The sequence below is a fragment of the Haemorhous mexicanus genome, chromosome 19, assembly GCF_027477595.1.
Source record: "Haemorhous mexicanus isolate bHaeMex1 chromosome 19, bHaeMex1.pri, whole genome shotgun sequence".
NCBI lineage: Eukaryota > Metazoa > Chordata > Aves > Passeriformes > Fringillidae > Haemorhous > Haemorhous mexicanus.
The window spans coordinates 3,609,195-3,636,360 of record NC_082359.1 but is presented as its reverse complement, the minus strand read 5'-3'; the positions used below and the strand labels follow the sequence as shown (position 1 = coordinate 3,636,360).

At 48.3% G+C, this 27,166-nt stretch overlaps 6 protein-coding genes across 10 annotated transcripts; 4 read left to right on the top strand and 2 right to left on the bottom strand.

The window, feature by feature from the left end:
- The first annotated feature begins 2,944 nt into the window (after positions 1–2,944).
- Positions 2,945–4,638, top strand: LOC132336275 (cytochrome c oxidase subunit 6A1, mitochondrial). Its single transcript, XM_059863606.1, has 3 exons — positions 2,945–3,106; positions 3,400–3,545; positions 4,368–4,638. Exons 1-3 carry the CDS (start codon positions 3,001–3,003, stop codon positions 4,446–4,448), a joined length of 333 nt encoding a protein of 110 aa, XP_059719589.1. The 5' UTR covers positions 2,945–3,000; the 3' UTR covers positions 4,449–4,638.
- Positions 4,639–6,253: 1,615 nt separating this feature from the next.
- Positions 6,254–7,798, bottom strand: TRIAP1 (TP53 regulated inhibitor of apoptosis 1). Its single transcript, XM_059863609.1, has 2 exons — positions 7,595–7,798; positions 6,254–6,881 (listed from the first exon to the last, which is right to left on the bottom strand). Exons 1-2 carry the CDS (start codon positions 7,739–7,741, stop codon positions 6,798–6,800), a joined length of 231 nt encoding a protein of 76 aa, XP_059719592.1. The 5' UTR covers positions 7,742–7,798; the 3' UTR covers positions 6,254–6,797.
- A 21-nt stretch (positions 7,799–7,819) lies between these two features.
- GATC (glutamyl-tRNA amidotransferase subunit C) lies at positions 7,820–11,720 on the top strand. Of its 2 annotated transcripts, none has more exons than XM_059863605.1 (4): positions 7,820–7,955; positions 8,822–8,985; positions 9,367–9,470; positions 9,839–11,720. In XM_059863605.1, exons 1-4 carry the CDS (start codon positions 7,845–7,847, stop codon positions 9,895–9,897), a joined length of 438 nt encoding a protein of 145 aa, XP_059719588.1. In that variant the 5' UTR covers positions 7,820–7,844; the 3' UTR covers positions 9,898–11,720. The 2 variants fall into 2 exon arrangements, with proteins under 2 accessions (XP_059719588.1, XP_059719587.1); XM_059863604.1 differs by having other exon boundaries at positions 8,819–8,985.
- A 1,690-nt stretch (positions 11,721–13,410) lies between these two features.
- On the top strand, positions 13,411–15,650 carry LOC132336273 (dynein light chain 1, cytoplasmic). 4 transcript variants are annotated; one of them, XM_059863602.1, is made up of 3 exons: positions 13,411–13,508; positions 14,023–14,160; positions 15,270–15,650. In XM_059863602.1, exons 1-3 carry the CDS (start codon positions 13,416–13,418, stop codon positions 15,405–15,407), a joined length of 369 nt encoding a protein of 122 aa, XP_059719585.1. In that variant the 5' UTR covers positions 13,411–13,415; the 3' UTR covers positions 15,408–15,650. The 4 variants fall into 4 exon arrangements, with proteins under 4 accessions (XP_059719585.1, XP_059719584.1, XP_059719583.1 ...); XM_059863601.1 differs by having other exon boundaries at positions 13,419–13,552; XM_059863600.1 differs by having other exon boundaries at positions 13,448–13,552; positions 14,020–14,160.
- On the bottom strand, positions 15,584–20,741 carry COQ5 (coenzyme Q5, methyltransferase). Its single transcript, XM_059863599.1, has 7 exons — positions 20,573–20,741; positions 20,030–20,179; positions 19,309–19,533; positions 18,492–18,598; positions 16,810–16,898; positions 16,494–16,605; positions 15,584–16,377 (listed from the first exon to the last, which is right to left on the bottom strand). Exons 1-7 carry the CDS (start codon positions 20,718–20,720, stop codon positions 16,276–16,278), a joined length of 933 nt encoding a protein of 310 aa, XP_059719582.1. The 5' UTR covers positions 20,721–20,741; the 3' UTR covers positions 15,584–16,275.
- A 2,413-nt stretch (positions 20,742–23,154) lies between these two features.
- LOC132336276 (dynein light chain 1, cytoplasmic-like) lies at positions 23,155–26,331 on the top strand. The gene is made up of 3 exons (XM_059863608.1): positions 23,155–23,289; positions 23,818–23,955; positions 25,724–26,331. Exons 2-3 carry the CDS (start codon positions 23,824–23,826, stop codon positions 25,859–25,861), a joined length of 270 nt encoding a protein of 89 aa, XP_059719591.1. The 5' UTR covers positions 23,155–23,289; positions 23,818–23,823; the 3' UTR covers positions 25,862–26,331.
- Positions 26,332–27,166: the final 835 nt, after the last annotated feature.

The following is a 27,166-nucleotide window of genomic DNA, read 5'->3' as shown; positions in this document are numbered from 1 at the left end:
CCAGCACGAGACTGGTACCGGGCAGCCAAGTGAGCTTCCAGGAGTCCTGGCCTGACCTCCACCTGTCCCACCACTACTCTGAAACAGCCTTCTCTCTGTGACTGGCTACTGCCACTTTATAGACAGACAGACAGACATACATACATATATACATACATACATACATATATTATTATATTTTTTTCCCCTCCCTTTTCAGAGCTCTGTAGCATTTCTACCCTCAAAAAGTTCCTGCGACGCTGGATCTTTTGTACAAATGTACCTGACTAAAATTTTTCTAAATGTGGGATTTAGGCCATTTTTAAAGGTGATAAGCTATTTTCTAAATCGAGCTCTTGGCCCTCAGATAGGTCAGCTGGGGGAAAACCCCACCTGGAACCCTTTCTTCGAGGCACAGTAGTGAGTACAAAAGGGTTTCCCATGCCATGGGTCAATAATTCAGACAGAGCTGCAGAGCCAGAGCTGACTGTTCCCTCATTTTCCACCCAGCTTTGTAAAAACACATGCTGTCAGGAGGACTGCAATCATCACAGTGATAACAACCATCACATATTGTAGAGTTAAACACATTTCATACAACTACATCAAAACATTATTCACAATACTCTTAAAATATCTAGGTTTCTTTCAATACCTGCCTGTCTTCCCTCAGCTAAAATAAATTATTCTTGTGGAATCTTTTGTGTCTCCCAGCAGTCACTCCTAATTTACATTTAAAGATGTGAATCAGACCCACCAGACTCCTGATACACCTCATACAGGGATTAATCACAGCTGTTGGGATGATGAAGACTAAGGCAGACCCATTTAAAATCAGTGTAACTCAGACTGTAATGAACCTGCTACCACACTCAGGTTCAGGACAGGCTTCACCTTCTTTTCCAGGTGCTCTCCACCAGCCCCTTAGAGCTACATGGGGGAGCTCCTGGGGCAGCTGTGCTAAGAGGTGCCACTACTGCCTTCTCCAAAGGGCATTTTCCAGACTGTCAGAGGAGTAAAGGTGTCAGGGAGAACCTGGGAGAAGCAAACCTTGGCTGCTCTCACCTCCTGCTTAACACTTGCATGTTGTGTTTTGAGGCTGTTGCAGCAGCAGCACAGCTCACAAACCTGTTTTATGTTAGAGAGAATTTTTCCTCATCCAAGACAGATGTTTGCTTATTTTGCTGATTCTTTGTTTTCTCTTGTTCATAAACATTAGTGTCTGTTGCTTGCCTAAAGTTTTTTTTTTTTGCTACAAACAAGAGAAGTTTTGTTTATATAGCTCCTGCTACAAATTTGCTTTAGGATACAGAACTTAGTTTCATCACTGAAATATTGTACCAAATAATTCTCAGATCTTCTGTTTCCCCCAAAACTCCACATGCAAATTCCTTTTATGTGGAAAGTCCAATATGTTAGATATCTCATAAGCCTGAATCCAAAGGATGAAGGTGTGGAAAGGCAAAATCTCCCTCCAATGTGGATTTAGCAGGGCAGGTGTGTGTGCACATGGCAAGCCCCAGTGGTTTGAGGGCTGTTTTGTACAAAATGCATCCTGTCCATGATGACAGAACACTTGTGCAGGTACACACAGTACCTGGGAATAACTTCTTTCAGTATGGAAACAAAGCGGTCCTTAAAACTATTTATTAAATAAAATCATACAAAAGCAAAGTACTGGAAGAGGTAATTGTAATTTAAAAACATAAGAGAAGAACAAAAAAACCAAAGAATTTTTAACAGTTTACAGTGCCCAGATAAAGCAAATAACTGAGCAGTATTTTTATGCCAAGAGATGTTTCACAACACACTTCCAAGGTTCTGGCCATCATACATTCACACAGTAAATTGGACACAAGCCCTGCTCCAAGTGAAAATGGGTAAGGAAATCCTGTTCCCCAGCAGCAAACACATCTCCCCACCATCTTACAGCCACGCTAGGCTGTATTCCTTGCTCTTGGCAACAGAGAAGCGACCAATTCCGTGGGACCGAGGTGTGCACATGACCAAACAACCTCCTCCTTCCAACCGCAACCTTCTTTGGAGTAAAACACAATTCCTCCATATCATTCCTCTCAGACCAGCCTCTACCATTGTCCTTCCCCAAAGCTCAATTTCTTTGCTTTTTTTACTATTACAGTTTCTATATGCACCATGGGAATCCTATCATTTTGCTGTGGGGTTTTAAGAGATGAAAAATGTACTGTCCATGTACACCAAAAGTCAAAGAGATAACCACCAGGCCTCAATAAAGAACTAAAAGAGAACCTAGATATTTGTAATTAATTTTTTTTCTGGAGATCTTGTGTTCATTCAAGTGATGTTATTATTTCAGTAGAATCATGCTAGGAATCCATGTAATTAAAACCACATTGGTGGTAACAGAACTGCAGCATTTGAGGGGCCCTTTGATCCCCTCATGCCTGGGACCTCCCGAGCACTCTCCCTGACCCCACAGCCTGAGGACTTTTCACTCTCTGAACTACTCATCACTCTCTACCTGACAGGAGGATGTAGGCAGGTGAGGATCGGCCTCTTCTCTCAGGCAATAGGAACAGGACTGGAGAAAACGGCCTCCAGCTGCACCAGGGAAGGTTAAGGCTGGACATAAGGAGTAATTTCTCCACAGAAAGTGTGATCAGACATTGGAATGGGCTGCTCAGGGAGGTGGTGTGCCATGGTCGGGCTGACACGGTAGCGTTCGGCCATAAGATGGACTCGATGCTCTCCGAGGTCACCTCTAAGCTAAGCGAGTCTGTCTCTGTCACGCGGTGTCTCTGTCACCCCGCGGCTCTGTCACCGCCCCCCGGCCAACCTCCCCCAGGCCCGCTCCGCCCTCACCACCAAGATGGCGCCGGGCCGCCCCTCAGCCCGCTCCGCGCTGACGTCACGCCCCCGCCCCTCCCGCGCAGGGCGGCGCGTGCGCGCGGGCGGCCCCGCTCAAGGTCAGCGCGGCCGCTGCTGCCGCCGGTTCCGCCCGGCGCGGTTCCGGTTCCGGTCCCGCTGTACGGACAGGAGGACATGGCGGCGCTCGGACGGGTTTCCCGCCTGCTGCTCGGCGCCGCCGCCCCGCGCTCCCTGCCGGCGCGCGGCTTGGCGGCGGCCGCGGCACACGAGGAGGGCGGAGGTAACGGGGCTCTGCGGGGCGAGGGCGGAGCCGGGGCCCGCGGCCGGCGCGGCGCTGCCCTTGACAGCCGGTGCCCTTCGCTGTGGGAACGGGGCATGGCAGGCGCTCGATGGGGCCTGAACCGGGGCTTGAACCGTGAGCCCGGATCCCTGTTACAAACGGGGAGGGCACCCGCGCTCGGGCGTGGGACGCAGGGTTCATTAGCGCCTCGTTAGTGCGCTAATTGCGGTAACGCGTGTCGGGTGAGCATCGCTAATGAGAGCCGTGCTTGTTGTGATCGCTGTCCCGGCCAGCCCGCATGTGGAAGACGCTGACGTTCGTGGTGGCGCTGCCCGGCGTGGCCGTGTGCATGCTGAACTGCTACCTGAAGGCGCAGCACCAGCACGGGCACGAGCGGCCCGAGTTCGTGCCCTACTCGCACCTCCGCATCAGGACCAAGGTACCTCTGCCCGCGGGGTTACTGCCCTCTTCCCCTGCACCGCTGCAGCCCTTCCTCTGAGACTGCCACAGCACCTTCTCCTCTCTCGACTGCTACTTGAGATGGTTGTGATACCAACTCACGGCTGTTTCTGAGGCAATGAGAGCTTGTCACAGCTCTGATGAAGTACCCATGACATTCACAGGCTCTCCCACCCCAGAGTGATTCTCCTAATGTCTTGCTCAAAAATGTTTCAGTACTAGAGTTGCTGTACTTAAAGTAATACAGATCTAAAAGGTAGCAGTGGAGATGCCCAACACTCAAAACTGGGGTACTCATAATACAGCACAGTGTTTAAGAGCAAAGATTGTGCTGTTTAGAGACTGTGGCTCCCAGCTAAGGGAGACAAAAGTTTTCCAGCTCATGCTTCCTACATCCTGGGAGCCAGCTTGCTAATTCACCAGCCTGTCAAGCTGTGTGATCATAGAATAATTTAGGTTGGAAAAGTCTTCTGAGATGGAGTCCAACCTTTGACTGATCTCCACCCTCTCAACCCTATGAAGGCACTAAGTGCTGCATCCATTCTGTACCTTAACACCTCCAGGGATGGTGACCCCAGCAGCCTGGGCAGTTTGTCCCAATGTTTAGCAACCCTTTTTGTGAAGAAATTCCTCCTGAGTCTATCCTGAACCTTTTGTGGCACAGGTTGAGGCTATTTCCTTCTGTCCTGTCACTAATTGCCTGGGAGAATTGATGTTTGAGTCTGTACCATTCTTGGTTTCAGGTGCTTATAGGGATTGTTCAGGAGCTGCCACTGGCTTATTTTCTTTCTTCTTTCAACAGCGTTTCCCCTGGGGTGATGGGAATAAAACTCTGTTTCACAACCCCCACGTTAACCCTCTCCCAACTGGTTATGAAGATTAAAACCAAGATCCTGCCAACAGCCAGAACTTTGGCTCTCCCTGTCCTGAACCAGAATGTTGAGTGGGAGCCATCTTTTCTGGGGTCATAGTTTCAGAAACTCTGTGTTTCTTCTGTAATGAAGCTGAGTGGTGTTGTGGTCCCCCTGTGTACTTGTGATGGGGCCCTTTAAATAAACAACTCTGAACGTGAATTTGGGATTTGACTTGTTTATCTGAATCCTTAGGAGTTTTTCAGTTCAGTGTTTGCATAAAGCATGAAGGTTTCCCCCAGAACAGAGTGCAGGAGCAAAGGGATTTGACTGCCTCAGTGGTAACACATGTTCCTGTGGAATGCATTTGGCATAGCACATGAAACAATCTCATTTTCTCACAGCCAGAACAACAGATATGTAGATTAATATTCAGTATATACTGAAGCACATTCTCCATTATCAGCTCTTGCAATATTTATTAACAGTCACAAAGGTGATTTTCTCTTGGTCCCTTCTGGCACACGGAGTGACAGCAAAGATGCTGAGCTAAGCTCTGCCTTCACACTGTTCACCTTCAGCTCTCAATTTTTCAGGTACATCAGCACTTATCTTGCTCACCACTCTGCTTTCCATTAAGCTGCAGTCTGTACAAAGTCTCTCACAGAGGTTTTGCAGAAGAAAACACAATTTTGGTTCTGTATAACATGTACTGTGCTAAAAAGGATTAGTGAGCCAGCAGCCTGAACCTGTGCCAGTACAACTTTCATTTTCAAGGTTTTGCTCACTGCAACTCAACCGTTTTCCAGTTCTTACTATAACTTCTGTATTTTTTGCACAATGTGAGCTCTATCTCAGGTGTCATTAATGTGGTTCTTCCCAAAAGGCAGAACACAGCAGCTGCTTTGGAACCTTGCTGTGGAAAGGAGTGATGGATGGCAAGGGAGAATCTCACAGTGGCACTGCAGGATGCCCTTCCCCGTGTTTCCATGTGATTTTTTTTGTCTGCTTACTAGTAAAAGATTGCTGGGAGAGTTTTCCTGTGTTGAAAGTACAAGGCACTGAAGGGCACAGTTGTTTTAAAGCTGACAAAGTCACATTACATTTAGCCCTATATGAAGATCATAGAAAAGCAAACACAACAGTTTGTGTGTTATTCCTTAAAAAAGAAAAGCTACAGTCTCGACTGTCTCCAAAATGCTATTTATAGATCCTTCCCTTAGACCTGCTGCACTTTGCCAACAGCCTGTTTTTTTCAGTGCTATATTTAAGCCCTGTGCTGACACTGTAGGAGCTCTCTGCACCTGAGAACTGGAGTGTGGCTCACCTGGCTCTGACTGGCACAGGAACAACAGCCTCAGGCTGCAGCAGCTCCTGCTCCTCTGCACAAGGGCCACAGGACTCAGGGTCTGGGCTCTGTGAGGGGCTGTGGTGCAGACCAGCTATAACATTGGAGAACTGCACCCTTTTAGTTCGGAATTTTTTTTTTTTTAAGTAAAGCTTTTAAATAATTAGTAGTAATTAAAAGCAGAGAGTGAAGCTTTCTTTTTTCCTCACTGTAATTCTAGAATTATGAAGTTATCTTTTGTCCCCCATCCATAATATCTTTTCCCCTGTGCTGGTATAAGGAGAGGGGCAAGCTTTGCCCCATCCCTGTGTGAGGATCAAACCACAGAAATGTGTAATGCTAAAAGGAGAGAGAATTCCAAGTTCATGGATGTGTCAGTACCTCAGAAAAGGCTGAAGCAACCTCTGCATTAAAAATCTTCTCTTCAGCTGCTGAGCAGCCACTTCCATCCCTCCTAGGGGCACAATCAGACTCTACTGCACAGTTACCTACTTGAACAAAATACAACCTGGTTGTATTTATTTTAGCCAAGGTGTTGCAGGTCCACTAGAGCTCTTACACCATCTCTGCAACTGACACAAAACAGTGCTTAAGCCCTTCAGGATTACATGAAACTAATTTCATCAAAATTCAGCAGCATAGAGATGATAGCAACTACACAACCCCCTTCATATTCTTTTTAAACACTTTCAAGTGTTATATAAATAAGCAAGAGAAATCAGTCACAAAGAACCCATCCCAGCCCACTCTACCCACTGCAGAGTACATTCAGTAGGAAGTTCACATGGATTTTTAAGCTGTCAGATGCTGAACCACCACCAAGTTTGACTGGCAAGGAGGCAGCAGTTACCACATGATCCAGTCTTTTTTTTTTTTTTTTTTCTTTTAGCTGTTTGTTTTCACAAGCAGAGAACATTTGTCACTTCCTAGAAAGCAGTTAACAAAGGTCTTCTCCAGGTGGCACCTGTGGCACACCTGGTGATGGTGCTTAGTCCCAAGGCTCCTGTTAGTGACTCCACCCATACTGCCAACATCAAGAGGAGTTCTCAGTTTTTCCTTTACTTGGGCCCATGAACTCCAGGCCCTCAATGGGTATGTCCTTTTCCTTGATTGCTTTCTGAAAAGAAGAAAACCAAATAATTAAATTCACCACTTCTTTATCGAGCTTCATGATGCTATCTTTGGTATAAAACACGGAACCACAGAATCAGTAAGGCTGTTAAACACCTCTGAGATCATCCAGTCCAACCTATGGCCCATGAGTAATAGCACCACGTCAACCAGACCAAGGCCATGCCCAGGCTCTCCTTAAACACTGACTACACCTCTCTGGGCAGCCCGTTCCAATGTCTGATCACCCTTTCTGTGAAAAAACTCCTCCTTATGTCCAACCTAAACCTCTCAGGTGCAGCTTAAGTCTGTAACCTCTTGTCCTCTTGCTTGTTGCCTGAATAGTAATCATCTAAAAACACAAGTGATCTGGAAGAAGTAGTCTTAGAGGCTGGTTTGAATAAAGTTTCAATGTTAGAGCTGCTGAAGGATGTACGGAGAACTCACTGAACTACAGTCGGTCTAACAGGAACGTGCTGCAGCCTCTACAGATCCGCCTTAAGAGTCGTGTGCAATAAAAACAGGAGACGCCTGTAAAATACTCCGTGTCATGACCGACAGACACGGGGCGAGACAAACCCAGCGCTGTATGTGGGGGTCTCTGCCGAGGCCCGAGGCTGCCGGGGGTACCGGGCCGGCGGTACCGGGCCGGCGGTGGGAAGGGTCAGCGCGGGGAAGGACGCTCGGGGCGGGAAGCGAAGGGGCCCGGGGAGGACGCACCTGCACGCAGAGCTGGTAGCGCTTGAAGAGCTGCCCGCAGGGGTCGCCGGCGCTGTCGCCCTTGAGGAACTTCTCGGCGAACCAGCGGTTGAAGCACTGGTCGTACTCGCGCTTCAGCTCGGTGCACGCCTCGCCCACGCTGTTCATCGCGGCGGCCGCGCCGGACGGGCCGGGCCGGGCCGGGCGCGCCGCCCACTGACGCACATCCGGAGCGCCGCGGGCGTCACGCGCGGGCCGGGAGGCGGCGGCGATGCGCGCGCTGCTCCTCGGGCCGTGGCTCCGCGCCGGGCGGGGCCTCCCGCGGGCACCGGGGAGCGGGCACCGGGGGCACGGCGGGCACCGGCCGCAGGGACCGCTCCGGGTAACGCTGCAGACACCGCTCGGGCACCGCCGCTCCGCCCCCCGCGAGGCGGGCAGCGGGCACGGGATACAACACCCGTTAATCTCCCCAGAGAGGGACAGCAGTGTGCGGGTGGCCTGGAGCTGGTGACCTTAAAGGTCTTTTCCAGCCTTAATGTTTTAGGATTCTTTGTAAACTCCGGTTTTGACGTGTAACAAGTGTGGAAACCCAGAGCACCGGGAATATTTCTCTGTCTGCTCTGGGGTGCCCTGACCCCCAGGGCAGCACTGACTTTGACCCTCATTCATGGAGAAAGTTTCCCAGACTTCAAGATAGACTAGAACCCACAAAAGTGTGAAATAGATCATAGAGAGTAGTGTAGGTCTATCACTTGGTGAGAAATTTAGGTTTTGGGATTTTTAGTATGTTGTGGATGGAAGCAAGGTGGAGGGCACAGGGTGTTGTCCTGGGTTTCTTCTTCATGCTGCTTCTTCCTTCTTGGGTTTGGGTGGCATTTCGTAACTGGGCAAAAAAGTCTGCATTGCAGCTCTTTGGGATCAGTTATTGGGTTAAAAGGGAAAATAATCCAGGTGTCAGCTCTTAATTGGACAGTTTAGTCTTAAAAGACCTTGTAAAAAGAGATTGCTGGCCATTTTGTGCCTTCTAATGAAAAGCTGCTGAACTCACAGCAGTGAGACTGTGTTGCTGATAAGAAATAATAAACACCTGAGTCCAAACATGAACTACAGTCTCAAGTGCCTTCAATCCAGACCCAGAGAAACCATCAACTGGTACCCCCACAACAAGTATCTGATTAAAAGAAAGTAGCACTATTAAACTTGTTAATTTTTGACTTTTTTGTCCGTATTGATGCTTTTCTACAGCAGAAAGTGTCGGTGGAAGTGCTGGACCACCTGGAGCACCTGGCCCTGGTGGATTTCCGGGATGCAGAGGGCGTGGAGCGGCTGCAGAAAGCGATCCAGTTTGCTGATCAGCTTCATGAGGTGAACACCGACGGTGTGGAACCCATGGATTCAGTGCTGGAGGACAGGTGGTGAATCACAGCAGCCTCCTTTTATCTGTTCATGCATCAAACTGCTTGCTTCTGGGACCTTTTTTCCCTGGGAATCACCATGCATGTGGCCCCTTTGCTCAAAACATCTTCCTGTGGTTCTGTGTGGGAGAAAGTTGTCATTGGCTGTGTAATTTTTATGTGTGAGCAAAGCAAAGGTGAACTTCAGTTCTTTAATCTCTCTTAATTGTCACACTGCACCCCCAGTGCCTGCCAGTGCCATTTTTAGGTGCTTCAAATGTTCCAGTACTTGTCTCAGTGTTTATTTAAGAGACCAGCACCAGATTTAGAGATAAGCCACCCTTCCTACCTCATATTCACAGAACAGCTTGAAGACAACCAGTAACCTTTGTCCTTCAGGTGTCTGTATCTCAGAGAAGATGATGTGACAGAAGGTAACTGCACCAAAGAACTGCTGGAAAATGCCAGAGAGAAAGTAGAGGAGTATTTTGTGGCTCCACCAGGTATTGAATTGCTTACAAAAATCTCTTAATATTGCCTGAATTAACCTGAAGAAAACAACCTGCCATAGCTGCATTTCCTTTGAGAAATAATAGGGAGCACTAAAAGAAATTACTGTAGCCATCTGTGTAAAACAATGTGCAATTTAGGGTCCAGAAGTAGCACAGAGGCTGACCTGACTCTCCAAGTTACTGCACACTTGAGAAATTCCTTACAGGAGGTCAGGCAGGACTTACTTTCCTGACTTTCTTAGGATATTTAGGCAGCCTGTATGTGGAGTAAACTGAAGAAACACTTCCATGCCAGGGTGTCCTGCCCACAAGGTAACTTACAGCTGGTCTCACACAACCTGTTTTTTGTTTTCTCTCAGGTAACATCCCTTTACCAAAGCTGGGAGAACGAGAGACTTTTCTGCAGGGCTCTCAGTGACAGCCCAGAGCCCAAATACCCTTTCAGAATTTTATTTGGGGAAAATGAAGTTTTGTGCAGTCACAGCTGAAACACCCTGGCATGTATTTTGGTCAGAAGAAAAGCACTTGCAAGACAGAAGAAAGAAAGTGTAAAAGTTTAGTAGTGCTGCTGAAATATTCAATGTCTCTGAAGCTGGACAGCAGCATGGCAGATGACCTGGGTGCTTTCATTTGGCAAAGTGAATTTGCTGTCTGGAGGTGAGAGCAAACCCTTGTCTCACTCTTAATTGTGTAATTACCTCAATATTTGTTTAAGCATCCATAATATACTCACCTAGATGCATAAAACATGTAATTACTATGATACTTGAATTCTTTCAAGGGTATTGAAATAGAGCCTGTCTTTAACATCACTAACCCCATCCTCTGCAAAGCTGTAACACTGTATTATTGCTTTAGTCTCAGACTTGTCAAGATTCAGACCCTGCAAAGCTGAAGTTTTACAAATATATAAGCTCAGCCTGTAAGTAATTTAAGATGTGTATAGAAATCATAACAAGGAAAGACTTCAAATATCTTATCAATCAATATGATTAATACTACAATCATAGTATCAGGTAATTCCCACTGAGAAGTCCCCCCTTGATCTGTCCATTTTGGCCTCTTCCTCTGACCATCAGAGAGAATGGGAACAATATTATTTACACAGAAAAAGGAAGAGGAATCTGAGAGGGAACTGACTGGCTGCAGGAGCTTTTAACCCAAAATAGCATCAAGTAACTATTTAAAGGCAACAGCTAAACCAACAATTTGGACAAGATGATCCCACATTGCCAAGGCAGCACAGGCTAAACTTAAAACTGCCAGTTCAGTGCTGCTCCCACACACTCCAGGGAGAGAACAGACTGCCTGATGCTTGTTCTCTGCGGCCCACACTGCATTTAAAGTGGAAAACATGCATCTCCCTAATAAAGGGGTTTGATGCAACTTCACCAGAAATAAGGGGATTACAACCTCGACTCAGACACCTGCAACCACCAAAAAGAAAAGCTCACAGAGGGCAGATGAGCTGCCTGTGGGGCAGGGCATGTCAGTGCCTCAGTGGGTCTAACACTGGTGGTGCTGAGCCCCACTGGGCCCTGGCTGCACTTTGAGAGAGGGAGAGACACCCCTCATGTGCTGGTTCCCCTGCATTCACTGCAGCACTCAGTAAATGGATCCAGTTTCTCTGGAGACCATGGAGATAACCTCACTTAGAGCTGCTGACATTTTTCCACCACCACAAAACTGTAGATATAAAATTAGATTGGAAGCTCTTGCATATAAATCCCATGTTTACAAAGAAAATTTCAATGTGGAGATTTCTTCGCCTTTGTGGAAAGAAAAATAAGATGGAAGTTGTTATATTGCTAATAATGATTATTTTATATTTTGGTATTAACTGGGAGCCCCAGGAAAAAGCTCTGTTAGTACAGTGATAGGTTGTGCAACACAGAGTGAAAAACCACCTCATGAAAAGTGCTTACAGCCCAAACTGGGAGAGCAATCTCATGAGATGCCTTATCCATTACCCAGTTTTCTTCAGCACCTCCTCTATCCCAGCTATCATCTCCTGTGTTTATTTGTTCTGCCTTTCCCTGCAGCTCTGTCCTGAGGGAAACTCTACTTTTATACTCTTGATTAACAAGTAGGGCTCTGATGTATCCCAGGCTTTAATGTTTCTCCTTACCAACGTGTATCTCACCCACACTGCCATTTCCTGCAGTCGTCATCACAATTGTTCCCTCAGCAAACCATTTCTTAATAAATGCAGAGAAATGTGCCTGCAGCTACCAAACACAACCACCTCCTCAGAGATTCATGGGTGTTTCTGAAGTTCAGTGGGAGCACTTGGAAGATTGTTGAATGGTTCCATTCTATCAGCACAAAACTGTCCAGTACTCAAAGAACTACTGCAAGTGCTGCAGATACTGAACACAGTTCTGCAAATTAATAACTTACTGTGGCCCCAAGACCACTCAAAACTTCTTCATGTTTCTAGCACACAAGCAGAGTTGTGAACTCTGTTTGGAATGTTAAAACCTGTGAGTCAGGAGTTATTTCTGAGATATTCTAGAGTGACAAAAGTATTACATTATGCAGTTTCAGTATTTCTGGCGGCAGTGTATTCTTCTGAGGTTGCTTTAGAGTTTGCAAAAGGAAAGAGTTGCTTGCAGTTATGCTGCTTTTGCTCTGAATGACACTGAGCAGGTAACTACACTGTATGAATATGCAAAATATTTACATTGCAAGTGAGGTGAATGACTGCTCTTGAGGTGGGTTTTTTAAACATTTCTACAAGGAAATGGGAGTCCTACCAACCAGTATTTAACAACCTCTTTTAAATCATCCTGTTTGCTGTAGACATGGTTCAGAGTCCTGTTATTAACAGATCAACTCTGGAAGACTCAACAGCAGTGTTCTATCTGCTGACAAGAGTGTAAGCAGAAAGTGCCCCAGGGAGAGTGAAACTAAGAAAACAGAGCACTGAGGTTCTACCAAAACATCTTGCTTCATTTAAACAAACAAAAAAAAAAAACCCAAAACAACCCAACCAACCACCAAAATAACCCCCAAACGAAACACAAACAAACAAACAAACAAAAAAAAAAAATGCAAGAGTTGCAGAAATAGTGAGGTCTGCAAAAGATGGCATGAAAGTCTGATAGATTTGGTTCACTAAAGTAACAAAGTTTGGAGGTGACTTGATCATACCCAGTAAACATGTCAGAGATTTTTATTAGAGGTCACTTAGTGTGACTTGACACAACTGAAAACAGACAAGTGAACAGGACAGGTGATTAAGTGCCATTCACAAGCTATGGAACTCCTTCCTTTGACATGGATGGGCTTCACTGCCCAAGTAATAAAATGTCTTTTGGGGCCCACATATCACCTATGGAAAGGTGTTTTACAGAAGCTGATGGACACATTACCATGCCTTGAAGACTGAGCATACTTTAAGGAATAAGTTTTTTACCCAGGATCATCTGATGATGCCACACAGAATCACAGAATTAGATTAGAAATGACCTCTGAGATCATCGAGTCCTATCGGTGAGTGAACACCACCATGCCAACCAGACCACGGCACTCAGTGTCATGTCCTGTCTTTCCTTAAACACCTCCAGGGACAGTGACACCACCACCTCCCTTGGGCAGCCCCTTCCAATGTCTAATCACCAGTTCTGCGAAGAAATTCCTACTAATATCCAACCTAAACCGCCCCTGGCACACCAGACCAGTAGCACGGGAGTCAGGACTGGAAGTTTTCCATACACAGCCCAAATCTACGTGACCATCCAAAAAGACGCGCCCCGTTCTCCCGTTGCCTCCCTGCATCCCGCCGGTTGCCATGGGAACGGACGCGGCGCGGGGCATCCCGGGCCGCAAGACAACGCCGCAGTAAAACCCGGCCGGGCGCAGCGCCGCAGCCAATGGGCGTTCAGGGGCCGGCGGCGCTGGCCAATGGGCGCCCGGAGGCGGTGCCGATGGCCAATGGGGGCGGTCGGCGCGCAGGGCTGGGGGGGCAGAGGAGCTGCGAGGCGCGCACGGAGCAGAGCGCAGCGCCGGTCCCGCAGCGCCCGCACGGTGAGGGACGGGGCGCGGGCAGCTCCAGAGACTTCGTCATCCCGGTACCGGGGACCCTGCGTGTTCCGGCGGCACCACCGTGCCTGGGCTCTTCCCCGGCGGCCGCCTCCGGTTTACCCGCATCCTCGGCAGCTGCCGGCGGCACCCGGCAGCCACGCGGGGTTCCGAGCCCTTGGCCGTGCGTGCCGGGCTCTCCTCGCCTCCCCCGGGGGAGGGAAGGGCGTCGGGCCGGGCGATGGAGCGGCCGCGCTCTCTCGCGGAGCTGCCGGGCTGGAGCGGGGCTAGGGAGGGCCGGGAGGGCGGCGGTGCTTGTGCGGCTCCGGCCGGAGAGCGGGTGCCGAACGTGAGCGGGTGTTTGAGCCGCCGCTGCTCGGGCCGTGCCCCGGGGCCGTGCCTGGCACGCCCGGCCAGGGCGGGGGCACCGCGCGGCGATACCTGTGGGGGTACTTGGCAGCAGGTGGTTCTGGCAGGTGCTCCTGCAACTTTGAATTTCCTTGTTTTTTCTTCCAAGCAGGCAATCATGAGTGATCGAAAAGCAGTGATCAAAAATGCGGACATGTCAGAGGAGATGCAGCAAGACTCGGTGGAATGTGCAACTCAAGCCTTGGAGAAATACAACATCGAGAAGGACATCGCTGCTCACATAAAGAAGGTAGATGTTGGCTTGTAATGTGCTCATGAAAAATCTGTTGGGGAGAATGCTGCTAGGCAAGCAGCTCTAGAGAAACGAGTTCTAGAGGCACCAGATAATCAAGTTAGACTTTCTCTCTGTTCTGTTCCCCACCCTTTATGTGGACCTTTCTAGGTCCTTCTGCTTTTCTCTTGTACTGCCTTACACCATTTCTGCCACTGTCCCATTGTCCACGTGAGGACAGAGTGGCACCTGACTGTCCCTGTGACTGATGAGCTGGTACAAGACACGGGCCCTGTGCAGCCTATTTAAAGAGTGGTGCTTTGCCGACCATGTAATATGTGGGTTTGGTTTTTTGCCTTTCCCACCACATGTAAGACAAGCTGTTCATGCTAATGCTGAACAGATGGTTCATAGCTTACAGTTTGTCACATTTTCTCTCGACTCCTACTGGGAACCTGACTGAGCTGCAAGGAGCTGAAGGGTTTAGTTGAGCAGAACAGAAACTTCCATGTCCTCACAAAAATCTCTTCAGCAGACAGCTGTTAGGTACTGCAGTATAAATCCACTGACTGCATGGGTTTGCTCACTGTAGACCTGTACACAGGAGTTTATTCGTAGCAGGCTCCTGACAGCAGCGTGTCACATCATCATCTCATGACCAGGTGTCAGAGATATGGCAGAGAATTTTCCAGCAAGTGTTCTCTCAGCATCCTTACTGCAAAAAAAAAAGCTAATGAATTCCATTAGCTTCAGAAATAGAAGCTAATATAGAAAAATGCCAGTTTCATTGGAGATTCAGAACAAGCAGACAAATTCTTAGAAGTTATGGTTTGAGATCATGGCATGACTGTAGGGGAAAAGTTACCTCCCCAAACATATGTTTTAAGCTTATTCCTGTTCTTCTTGGAAGCACTTTTTTTTTTTTTGTATGACTAAGCAGCAGATGAGTTATAAAGTGACAGATGATCCTTGTGCTTAAGAGCATATGCTGCTCCTTAATTGCCTTCTTCCAAAAGTGATACTTGTTATCAAGTGACAAATCATTGCCAAAAAAACCTCCCCAACTGTAAGACAATATTAGTATAATTACCATGAAAATGCTTATTTTCTAATTCTCTGCTCCATAGGAGTTTGACAAGAAATACAATCCCACGTGGCACTGCATCGTGGGCAGGAATTTTGGCAGCTACGTGACTCATGAGACCAAGCACTTCATCTACTTCTACCTCGGCCAAGTCGCTATTCTTCTTTTCAAGTCTGGCTAGAACCATGGACTGTTACTGAAACTTGCATCCAGTTACAGGACTGCACACTGATTCCCACCTTCAGCCTTCCTGGGGAAGCACATCTTGATCTTCAGGTCTTGTATTGTATTGTTAATGGTCAGGGATTTTGCTCTAGCGGCTGGTATTTTCATTGTGGCTATATAGAAAAGCAAAAATGTCTTCCTTGTATTTATTTTCTTTCAAAAGATGGCTTCTTTGCTAATAAAACCGTTTATCCCTTTGCCCTCTTGAATTACCCTCTTTATTGCCATGTGAATGAAGGATGAACATCCCCACCTCAATTCCCACACCCCAAATCCATCCTTTCTTAGGAAACCTTCTTACAAGACTGATTTAAGTGGAAAAAAGTTGATGCAGAGCCCTTTTATTTCATAAGCCTTCCATCTGGCTTTGAAAGAAGGAGTCATGGGAAAAAATCCTTAAATTCCACATGACAAAGATAATAACAGCTTCGTGAAAGTCCATAGCTACTTCATAAATCCAAGCTGCTTCTCAAAAGTATAATATCCTCCTTTAAAGCCTAGTAAAAAGAAAGGCATCTTATTTGGAGACTAATCAGTCTGTGTCTTTATCCACACCCACTGCCAACTTGCTTCACTTGTCAGCATTGCTCAGTTTTGGCCACATCCTTTACATTGCACTTGAAGGGAAATGCAAGTGTAAGAAACACCACTGGAGTCACTCCACCGGTTTCCTGGTGGGGACAGGTAACTTGTGTTCTTCTGAGCCCAGCTGCTGAGCAAGTATCTGCTGCACATCTTCTTAGAACTCCTTTTGATCCTGTTAAAATTCCACAGCTTTCATATCCCTCATGAAAATTAAACTTTCGGTGTTTTGGTACCCGGACTCACAGTTTGAAGCCTGAGTGAATGGCAACAATGCCAAAGTTCAAATTCTCATAATCCACTTTGAAAAAGCCTGCATCTTCTATCATTGCCTTCAGTTCCTCCTGAAAAATAAGTGCCATAAGTATTAAGAACCTGAAGGCCCACAAACCAGCTGGCCACAAGATTATGCTGGAATTGTGTTTTGTGTGTTAGTGAATTCAGAGAAATCCTGCCTTACCTGAGGGGGGAACTGTCGGATGCTCTCCACAAGATACTGATAAGACTTCCAGTCACCAGCAATAACCTCACCCAGAACAGGGATAACCTGGAAACTGTAGAGATCATAGAGCCTGCAGAGAGAGATGGTAAATACAGATTACCAGAAACAACTTTAAACCCTCTCCAGCACAAGCTGGTCTCTGTGCCACTAGGCTATGCAGTCTGTAGCTGACTTTAAAAGTGCACCAAGATGTGGTCTCAGTGTCTCCACCTCTTATTCTGGGTACAAACAAGAGAGTCTTGTGACCTGGCATAAAGCATCACCATGTTCCTACCTGGAAAGAAGAGGGTTGCTGACATGACTAAATTCAAGGCAGAGAAATCTTCCTCCTGGTTTCAGCACACGATAGGCCTCTTGAAGTGCCTGAGACAAAGCAGATGTGATAAGTTTGCTTCTGTAGAACAGCACCTGCCTATTATCAGGCCATGTGATATTATCATGCAACTCTGATGAACTGAGGGGAATGAAGAGTATCCTGACTGGCAATCTGCAATATTTATTGTAGAGAAGCATCCCAAGACAAGTATAAAAAAAGCCCCAAATATGCCACAAACCCAAAGCACAAATACTCTTGCTCTTACATAAATAGATTTTCACAAGGCTTTGTGTCAAAACTGTGATGTCGGGTTTGCAATTTTCTTTCCCTACACACAGTTGATGAAAGTTTGTTGGCAGAGCTCTTATAATTACAGACCAAACACAAAAGGGAGAAGGTGACTCAGCTACAAGAAACTGAAAATCAAAAACAGGCATGATAATTTTTTTTCAATCAAAAGATTTTACTGTGAGGCACACCCAAAGGTTCAAAGAAGGAACGATACTGGGTTTCGGATGAGCAATGTGTAAGAACAGGAAGGAAAGAGAAAGAAGAAAATCTTTGGCTACTTTGAAAATTCCATCCTGCATCAAAATAGAATACCTAACAAGAATCTAGACAAAATCCTGTTTAAAACTGTATGTTCTTTCATACAAGAGCAGAGTTGTATTCTAGAACCTCTGAAGGCTGTTCATTTTCTTAACTTCAACTGTCCTGTTCCTATGGGATAAAATATCAACACTACACATGAGCTCTGCAAAAGAGTTGGCAGCTTGGGTGTGTTTTGTATCAGGTCTCCAGGGAGCTCTGCCACCAGACTGCTGTATGCATGAAGGCAAAGAGCCTGTGCTTTGGAAGGGTGCAGACAAAGCACCAGGAAAAGCCACATGCACATTAAGTTCAAAGGAATATGGTTCAAGGTGGTTTGGATCCAAATGTTTCACCTTCCACAGGAGCTCTGCCAAGGTTGTAACACACTCCTCCAAAACAGACAACGAGTGCCTCCAGACAGGTGTCACCCCCATAACAGCCAGCACTTCTCAAAGGACAGAGATAGCTCAGAACAAAGAGCACTTCTTATCCTAATTAAAATCATACTTGTTCTTTATAGGGAGCTCTGCCACCAGCCAGTGTAAAGACACTCAGCAGCAGTGGGCTGAACAGGCTGGTTCAACAGCAGTGGGGGCAGCAGCCTCCTTCCCACTCTGCTCTGGCAGTACTGTTGGCTCAGGCAGGGAAACAGAAGGGGACAGGAAGCACTGGACCCACTGTTGGTGGGATATAGATCAGGTGCTGCAGGAAGATTTGAGATATGCAGCCTGACTGCCCTGTGCATGTGTAGATCCATCCATGCCATAGGTCAGGAGAAGGTGGGGAATGACTGTAACATTCAGCCCATTGCCTTAGGAACCTGAGACTGGTGGCTTGCCAAGCTGGAAGGATTGGGTGCAACTGGTATAAATCTATCTTTTTATGACAAAGGTGGGGCACTTAACTGCATTTTCTATTCACACAAGTTGCATACTACATGTCACTTATTTTAAATGCTTCAGGAGTAGATTAGGATCTTCCTACTTTGTTTCCTTTGTAGAATAAAATATCATAAGAAGCCCATGTCAGAATACACTACAGTAACTTACCAGATCAATACGAGTTACATTTCGGATTCCAAAGGCAATTGTGTAAATGTCAAACTTATCATCATCAAAGGGCAACTCTTCAGCATTCCCAAGTACCCAGGACAAGCCTGTAGTGAAAGACAAGTCACAGATCTGAGCTCAGACTGCCCCAGAAAGGCTAGAACTTATCCATTCTGGAAGGAATTGATTATTTTAAAGTGATATTGAAAACAAATGTTTCCATTTTGCAGTTTTGTTAGAGGAATGGCCTCTACTCACGAATCTTTCAAGACAGAGTAGTTGATTTTGCAGATCAGCCAAAACACCATTTTGCACATACACACAGTGTGTATGTGCCACAAAGATTTTACCCAAAACTCGCATCATAGTGGAAAGCACTGTTGGCTGCCATTTGTTTGTGGCAAAGCTGTAAAAAGAGAATCTCTGCTCAAAGTGTAGCTATGGACAATTACTAACATCTTGCCATGCAACAATGGCCAAAACACTTAACACATTTTGCTAGAAAGCTCCCCCAGGCTGAGGAACATGAAAAGCCACGCTCCCTCCATCAGGACTACCAGTATGCGATGCAGTTGCAGCTGTGTTGCTTCCTAGTCCCCAAAGGATCAGGATCATGTCTATCTGTGGAGCATGGATGTCCAGGTCATTGGCAAGCAGACAAAATGCACAATCGGTGACTGTGCAACTCATGCTCCTTTTCCCCATGCACAGCTCCCACTCTTCCTGAATGTACACAGGGAAACAGCAAAAAAACCTCTGTCCCTTACAGTTTCTTGCTATCAGGAACATTACAGCCACGGTACAATGCATTATTTACCTTCAGAGTAGCCAAGATGCTGTGCTTTCTGCTTCCCAACTTTTAACATTTCTCTGTTGATGTCACAGACCACCACTTGGGAATCCCCTAGTGAGTTAAATTTGTCTTTCTGGTAACTCTCAAAAATTTCCTGCCATGACAAATTCTGATGGTGCTTGAGCTTCCTCTGGAGCTGGCGTTGTCGTACAGAGCGAACATAATTAATGAATCGAAAGGCAATGTCACCTGCAGTTGTTTCAAAGGAAAGACACACATTTTGGAATGTTTTCTGACTCCAGGAAGTTGAAACATAAGGCTTTGAACATCCAACTGACTTACTATTTCTTTTTAGTCATATATATTTATAAAAACACCCCCTCAGACATACTGTAATAGACCCAGAAAGAGTGTGTGTGTGTGTGTACATGTATATAGACAAAAAGGGAACTTATTAAAATCAAAGAGTCCATGACATTCCACAAATTCACACAGTTTCCCATAACAAATCATGGCAGGACTATAACACTTTCAGACCCTTGAAGCAAGATATTACAAAACACAAAGATATCAGTTCCCAACCCTTCTCTGGGAAAGTCAAGCAGATGCTTCACTAGACTAGTTTTAAAGACAGGGAGCTAAGGGTGAGAAAAAAAAAAAACAGCAAGAAATGTAATTCTGAGCAGACTGAAACAGCTGAAAAAGCGTGTGGCATTGTCATGAGGAACCCACCAAAATTATTTACCTGTTCCCCCAGCAACATCAAGGAGGAGTGTTCCTGGGCAAGGGTTCATTTTATGCACGAAGATATCCTTCCACACCCGATGAATTCCTAGAGTCATTGAATCATTCATTACATCATATTTCTTGGCCACATTTTCAAAGACCTGATAAACTGCAAAGAAAGGACATGAGAATGAGATGCAATTTATTTAGAAATGCTTATGTCTAAGTAAAACCTGTCCTTTATTGCCCTGTGGAGGTCTCTCCACACTGTGGAGCTGAAAAATACCACAAGAAATCTCATTACAAAAAAAAAAAAAAAGAAAAAAGAAAAAAAAAAAAAAAGATTGAATCGACTGAGCCTGTGGCCTGACAAAGGTGTCTGGAGAAACACAGCTTTCCCGAGCTGAGGGAAGTAGCAGTGATATTATGACCCCCGGTAACGCCTCAAACAAGGGCCCAGCCCCAAACACTGCCCAGCACTGAGGAGAACGATCACCGGCCGCCCGGGAGCCCCGCTCGGCTCCGGGCCCGGCCCGCCCTCTCCCGCCGCCGCCGCCCTCACTTTTCTCCCTCCTCTCCTCCTCCGTCACGGTCTGGAAGCCGAAATGCATCTCCGGCCCCGCGGCCAGGCCGCGGCGCGCCCGCAGAGCTCCGGCGGGCCGGGACAGCAGCGCCCGGCAGCGGCACCGGCACAGCCGCACCGCCGCCATCTTCGGCACCGGGGGCGGGCCGCAGAGCTCCGCCCGTGCCCGCTGCCACCGGGACAGACCCGGCAGAGCGCTCCGCCCGTGCCCGCTGCCACCGGGACACACCCGGGAGAGCGCTCCGCCCGTGCCCGCTGCCACCGGGACACACCCGGGAGAGCGCTCCGCCCGTGCCCGCTGCCACCGGGACACACCCGGGAGAGCGCTCGGCCCGTGCCCGCTGCCACCGGGACACACCCGGGAGGGCGCTCCGCCCGTGCCCGCTCCCACCGGGACAGACCCGGGAGGGCGCTCCGCCCGTGCCCGCTGCCACCGGGACAGACCCGGGAGAGCGCTCCGCCCGTGCCCGCTGCCACCGGGACACACCCGGGAGGGCTCTCCGCCCGTGCCCGCTGCCACCGGGACAGACCCGGGAGGGCGCTCCGCCCGTGCCCGCTGCCACCGGGACAGACCCGGGAGAGCGCTCCGCCCGTGCCCGCTGCCACCGGGACAGACCCGGCAGAGCGCTCCGCCCGTGCCCGCTGCCACCGGGACACACCCGGGAGGGCGCTCCGACCGTGCCCGCTGCCACCGGGACAGACCGGGAGGGCGCTCCGCCGCCGGACGCGGTCACCGAACCCCCCGGCGCCCGTGCCACCGCTGCTCCGCGGCGCGACGGAATCTGTGCTGTGAGGACAAACGTGACGGGGGAAAAAAAAAAAGACCCAAACCCAACGCAACCCTCACGGTGTACTTGAGTAATTTTGCAAATAGTTCAACTTTATTTTATTTCGCTTTTCTTTAGGTTTTTAATTTTGCAGTTTTCTTCAGTTAAAGTGAAGCCTTGTGGGGAATGGGAGGGAGGGTTTGTAGGTTCTGATGGATTGCAAGGAGGAGTGAAAGATGCCTTGATTCTGGTTAGGAGCATTAGGACACATTAGAAACTTAACTTTTCTTTTTTTTTTTTCCTTTCCTTTTCTTCTTTTCCCAAAACCTGCCCTGCTTATCACACTACTTGAATCATCCAGGAGTTCTGCCAGCTTTGTAGATACAACGGAGTTACTTAACCCATTCTCAGGAGAGATGACTTCATACTATTGAAATCAGTCCAGGGACTGCATTCCCAGGGCATGAGCTGGGCTCCCTCACCCAGGACCTTCCTGCCATATTGGGACTTTTAGCACCATCATCAGACCACACCACGATTTTCTCCTATTTTCCTCATATAATATTTTTTAACTCTGATCTTTGCAGTAGGATGCCCTCCAAAGCATCATATTTGGTTTTGTTGGGTATTTTTCTCAGCCTGAGCTATAGTGACAGATGATCTTTGCCTACCAGTGCAGTAACTGGGAGAGTCCCTCTCATGCTGTAGTCATGGACACTGCATGGACACCAGTGACCAGCTGCTTTCACAGAGTCACAGAACAGATCAAGCTGGAAGGAACCTCTGTGGGTCATATTGTCCAACCTTCCTGCTCCAGGAGGGTCATCCCAGAGCACATGGCACAGGATTGTGTCCAAATGGTTCTGGAATAGCTTCACTGAGGGAGACTCCACAACCTCTCTGGGCAACCTGTTCCAGTGCACAGTCACCTGCACAGTGAAGAAATTCTTCTTGCTCAGGTGGGACTTCCTGTGCATCGGTTTCTGTCTGTTGTCTGCCTCTTAATCTATTTCTCAGCACCACTGAGAAGACCCTGATGAATCCTCTGACACCCAGCCTTTAGATATTTGTACACATTAATGAGGTCCCCTATCAGCTGTCTTTTCTTGGGGCTTTACAGGTCCGGCTTCCTCAGCCTTCCCTCACAGGAAAGATACTCTGATCCCTTAATGATCCATGCTGCCCTCCACAGGATCTGCTTCCAGGAGCTCCGTGTCTCTCTTGTCCTGAGCAGCACAGGGCTGGAAACAGCACTCCAGATGTGCTGAGCAGAGGGGCAGCATCACCTCCCTGACCTGCTGGCAATGCTCTTCTTAATGCTCCCCAGGATTCCACTGGCTTTCTTGGCCCCCAAGGCACACTGCTGGCTCAGGGACAGTTTGTTGTCCACGACGACACCAAGCTCCATCTCCGCAGAGCTGCTTTCCAGCCGGTCAGCGCCCAACCTATACCGGTGCTCGGGGTTATTCCTTCCCCTTCTTCCTTCCTGCGTTCAAGCAGCTCAGCCGTGAAGAAAAAAACAAAGCGACGGGGAAGGGCTGCGCACGGCCTGAGAGCCACCAGTCGCGGCCTGTCCCGCGCTGGGCCGGCGGGGCCCGGGGCCGCCCCAAGGCCGTGCCCGCCGCGCATCGCCGGTCGCCATGGGAACGGCCGCAAGGCATGCCGGGCTGAAAGAAATTGCTGCGGCAAAACCCTGCAAGAGCGCGGCAGCGGGGCCAATAAGATCTCGGGGTGATGGTGGCGGTGACCAATGGCTGACGGCCGGTGCTGAGGGGGCGGGGCTGGGGGCGATCGGAGGCGCCGGCGGCGCGCGCGGGTCGGTTAAACAGCCGCGGCGGCGGAGCCGAGTGCGTGTATCGCTCCGCGCCGTCCCGCACCGTCACCGGCTCTGCATCCGCACCGCGCCGATACCGCGGCGCCCGCTCGACGGTGAGGGCAAGGCGTTGCCGACTTGAGCACTGGGCAGGGGCAACTGCCGAGAGGGGTCGGGTCCGGCTCGGGAAGTCTGGAACTGGGCAGCCTCCCGTGCCTGGGCTCTTCCCCGGCCGCCGCCTCCGGTTTACCCGCATCCTCGGCAGCTGCCGGCGGCACCCGGCAGCCACGCAGGGCTCCGTGCCCTTGGCCGCGCGTGCCGGGCTCTCCTCGCCTCCCCCGGGGGAGGGAAGGGCGTCGGGCTGGGCTCGCGGAGCTCCCGGAGCAGCGCCGCGCTGGGGAGGGCCGGGAGGGCGGCGGTGCTTGTGCGGCTCCGGCCGGAGAGCGGGTGCCGAACGTGAGCGGGTGTTTGAGCCGCCGCTGCTCGGGCCGTGCCCGTGTCCGGCACGCCCGGCCAGGGCGGGGGCACCGCGCGGCGCCCGGGTGCGCGCTGGGAATGGCGGTACCTGTGAGGGTACTTGGCAGCAGGTGGTTCTGGCAGGTACTCCTGCAACTTTGAATTTCCTTGTTTTTTCTTCCAAGCAGGCAATCATGAGTGATCGAAAAGCAGTGATCAAAAATGCGGACATGTCAGAGGAGATGCAGCAAGATGCTGTGGAATGTGCAACTCAAGCCTTGGAGAAATACAACATCGAGAAGGACATCGCTGCTCACATAAAGAAGGTAGATGTTGGCTTGTAATGTGTTCATGATATCTCTATGCACATGAAAAATCAATTGGGGGGAATGCTGCTAGGCAAGTAGTGCTAGAAAAACAAGTCCTAGAGACGCTAGATAATCAAGTTAGACTTTCTCTTTAGGCTGATGTCCATGTGTTCCTTTACGGGCTCTTTCGAGGTGCTGCTTCTTTCTTGCAGTGCTTTCTGCTTACGGCCTTTTTTGCTGCTGTCAGTCGTCCACGTGAGGATAAAGTGGCACCTGACTGTCCCTCTGACTGATGAGCTGGTGCAAAACACAGGGACTCTATTGAGCTCTCCTGTGGTTTTCCTCTGCGAGATAGCTTGTTCTTCTTGGTTTCGTTTGTATTTAACTTAATCTTAAGGATCTCTTTACAATTCTTGCCAGCTGGATCAAAAATAGCCGGGGAAAAGTGGTTTTCTGCAATTCTCTGTAATCACACCCCTCCTTACGTAGTGATATAAGCAGAAAAGAAGAAAAATCCTGGTGGCACTGCTTATCTGTTGTTTGAAACATCTGTGTCATCCTTTATGTAGGATTAACAATACATGAGAAAGATCTAGTTCAGATTGTATTTCCTGCTTCGTCAGCTCAGGGGAACGGAGAAATGAAAGTGCGTCAGTAGAAGTTAAAGTGATCTGAGAGGAAGAGCTGTTGACATGTTGAGGCCGATTGGACTGAAACTGGCTGGAGTTAACTGCTTGGCACGAGGAGCTAAGTTTGATAAAGGTTTAGGCCACAAGCCGTGAATTTTCAAATAGATATGTTAACTTTTACCTAACACTGTGAAAAAGGGCCTCAAGAGCTGGTTCAAGCTGGAAAATAATGAAGTTTTAACTGTCAGCAGAAATCACAACATGAGAGATAAAAAAATACGTCCAGAGACAATGAAAAAGCCCAATAAAGAACAAGAAGTCCCCAGACCCTAATGTTATTATTAGTCAGAACTGTGAAGGATGGGGAACTGCAACTGGGAGGACGAAATTGCCCTGGCAGTTTCTTTGTCCGGGGTCCTTCTGAAGGCACCCAGCTGGAGCTGTTCTGCTGCTGTACCATTCGAAGCCTGGGGCTCTGCTCCAGGATACTTGGGGTGGAGGTGACTTTAAAATTTGGGATAGTTGGGGTGGAGAAGCTTCTCTAACATGAGAAGTAATTCATCCATGCAGAATGATTGTTTCTCCTAAAGAAATACTTGTTTGCTATGACCAGAATACTGGAAGGCTTTTTTTCTCCAGACACATAAGGTACCAGTGAAAGTTGAAAAGAGTTTAGTACTTTTCAGATATCCTTTGGTGCAACTAGTGGGAATTAATATAGGATTTGTTTGAGAATATGTAGAGCACAACTGCTTAGATTTGTTGATCATACTGTTGTTACAGAGCAGGTGGCAGAGAATTTTCTGTTTAGTAGCTGTGCTGCTTATAAAAATGAAGTCTAAATTATGGCTTTGTTTCTGTGTGTACAAAACTAATGGTGAATCTTTTACTTGAGAATTTTAGATTCAATCATGTTATGAATTATGGGGGAATAGAAGACTACTTTCCTTCAACAAAAGTAATATTTTAAACTTAGTACTGCTCAGTTAGGAAGCACTGTGGGGTTTTTGTGTGTCTGACTAAGCAGCAGGTGAACAATAAGATGTGAATAAAATAATCCTAGTACTTAAAGAGCATCTGTTCTTCCTCTAATTGCCTTGCTCAGAAGGTACATACCTATTAGAAGAGTTCTTAATTTGTAGTGATCTGTTTTGCAGGAGTTTGACAAGAAATACAATCCCACTTGGCACTGCATCGTGGGAAGGAATTTTGGCAGCTATGTGACTCATGAGACCAAGCACTTCATCTACTTCTACCTCGGCCAAGTCGCTATTCTTCTTTTCAAGTCTGGCTAGAACCATGGACTGTTACTGAAACTTGCATCCAGTTACAGGACTCTCTGACTAGTTACTGCAGCCTTCCTGAGGACACAGGCCTTGATCTTCCAGGGCAATGGCAGGGATTATGTTGTAACAGATGACATTACATCGTGGATATAAAAAGGAAAAGTACCAAAAAAGTCTTCCTTGTATTTATTTTTTTTCCAGAAGGCTCCTCCTTTGCTACTAGAGCTGTTGGAGCAGTTTTGCTTTTGCAAGTTTTATAGCCATCTACTGTATTTCCTGATTACTGCTAGTGCTATGCAAGTACTGACAGTGTTTAGCTCTTTATGTTCCAAACTTCTCTTATTCTTTTGATTTTACTTTTATAAAATAATTTTTCCCCTCTTGTTTTGCTGGACGTGCTGTCTGAAAACCTAAGCTGTTTCTTTTTTCTGCTGTCTCTGGAGAAGTGTACTGGAGAATAAAAGCCAAGTTCTACCCCAGCCAGGTTGTTATTTCTGGCTGATTTGTATGTTGTGGTGACGGTGGATGACTCTGGGTCTGGGCAGGCCATGGGGGAGTGCTGCCTGAGGGGGGTGTGTGGGGCTCTGTGTGGGGCTGCAGTGTTCCCATTGTAGCCCACAGGCCTGGGGGTGATCCCGGGCATGGAGTGGAGCCACCCCTGCGGGCCTGGCAACAAAGGACAACAGCTGCACTCAGGGGGAGTGGGAGCCCCAGGGCGGTGCTTGTGTCCGTGTGGGTGGCAGGGCCTGGCTCCCAGCCAGAGAATGCTGCTTAACGTGAGCCCCTGTTTGAGCAGCTGCTGCTCGAGCTGTGCCCCTGCCTGGCACACCCGGCTGATGCTGCCCAGTGACAGCAGTGGCACTAAGGGCACGCTGGGAATGACAATCCCTGTGGGGCTGCTGGCAGGTGGGCCTGGCAGGGGGTTCCTCCTGCAGCTAGACCCTCTTCACTAGTTGGTACAAACACCCATGTATGAGCAGGCAGCTGTGGTACAGGATAAAGAAATGCAACAGCTTCTGCAGGGTCCCTTTGGGCTGTGGAGAAATGGGAAGTTGAAAGAGATCACAGTCATTGCAAAGAGGATAAATGATTGATTGAAATAGACTTTCATTAAACACTATCCACACCAGACATCAAGGGAGAACAGCTGCAAAAGTGAAATACTGTGATCATGTGATACTTCGGACTTTTCCTGGGGCCTGGTGTCGCCTCAGAGAAATCTCTTCCAAAATCCAGAATACCTGAAAGCTGTGCTAAGTACATAAGTCACCAAGGAGCACTGTGGTTAGACAGGCCTGTGCTCTGGCAGGGACA

Excerpts from the sequence above, each read along its gene's own strand:
- GATC (XM_059863604.1), top strand. The coding sequence starts at position 7,845 with ATGCGCGCGCTGCTCCTCGGGCCGTGGCTCCGCGCCGGGCGGGGCCTC. Across the intron at positions 7,956-8,818 it reads GGCCGCAGGGACCGCTCCGG|CAGAAAGTGTCGGTGGAAGT; the intron begins GTAACGCTGCAG and ends GCTTTTCTACAG. Across the intron at positions 8,986-9,366 it reads GATTCAGTGCTGGAGGACAG|GTGTCTGTATCTCAGAGAAG; the intron begins GTGGTGAATCAC and ends TTTGTCCTTCAG.
- TRIAP1 (XM_059863609.1), bottom strand. The coding sequence starts at position 7,741 with ATGAACAGCGTGGGCGAGGCGTGCACCGAGCTGAAGCGCGAGTACGAC. Across the intron at positions 6,882-7,594 it reads GCTACCAGCTCTGCGTGCAG|AAAGCAATCAAGGAAAAGGA; the intron begins GTGCGTCCTCCC and ends TCTTCTTTTCAG.
- LOC132336276 (XM_059863608.1), top strand. The coding sequence starts at position 23,824 with ATGAGTGATCGAAAAGCAGTGATCAAAAATGCGGACATGTCAGAGGAG. Across the intron at positions 23,956-25,723 it reads TCGCTGCTCACATAAAGAAG|GAGTTTGACAAGAAATACAA; the intron begins GTAGATGTTGGC and ends TCTGTTTTGCAG.
- LOC132336273 (XM_059863602.1), top strand. The coding sequence starts at position 13,416 with ATGGGGGCGGTCGGCGCGCAGGGCTGGGGGGGCAGAGGAGCTGCGAGG. Across the intron at positions 13,509-14,022 it reads GGTCCCGCAGCGCCCGCACG|GCAATCATGAGTGATCGAAA; the intron begins GTGAGGGACGGG and ends TCTTCCAAGCAG. Across the intron at positions 14,161-15,269 it reads TCGCTGCTCACATAAAGAAG|GAGTTTGACAAGAAATACAA; the intron begins GTAGATGTTGGC and ends TCTGCTCCATAG.
- LOC132336275 (XM_059863606.1), top strand. The coding sequence starts at position 3,001 with ATGGCGGCGCTCGGACGGGTTTCCCGCCTGCTGCTCGGCGCCGCCGCC. Across the intron at positions 3,107-3,399 it reads GGCACACGAGGAGGGCGGAG|CCCGCATGTGGAAGACGCTG; the intron begins GTAACGGGGCTC and ends TGTCCCGGCCAG. Across the intron at positions 3,546-4,367 it reads ACCTCCGCATCAGGACCAAG|CGTTTCCCCTGGGGTGATGG; the intron begins GTACCTCTGCCC and ends TTCTTTCAACAG.
- COQ5 (XM_059863599.1), bottom strand. The coding sequence starts at position 20,720 with ATGGCGGCGGTGCGGCTGTGCCGGTGCCGCTGCCGGGCGCTGCTGTCC. Across the intron at positions 20,180-20,572 it reads GGAGGAGAGGAGGGAGAAAA|TTTATCAGGTCTTTGAAAAT; the intron begins GTGAGGGCGGCG and ends CTTTCTTTGCAG. Across the intron at positions 18,599-19,308 it reads GCATCTTGGCTACTCTGAAG|GCTTGTCCTGGGTACTTGGG; the intron begins GTAAATAATGCA and ends CTTTCACTACAG.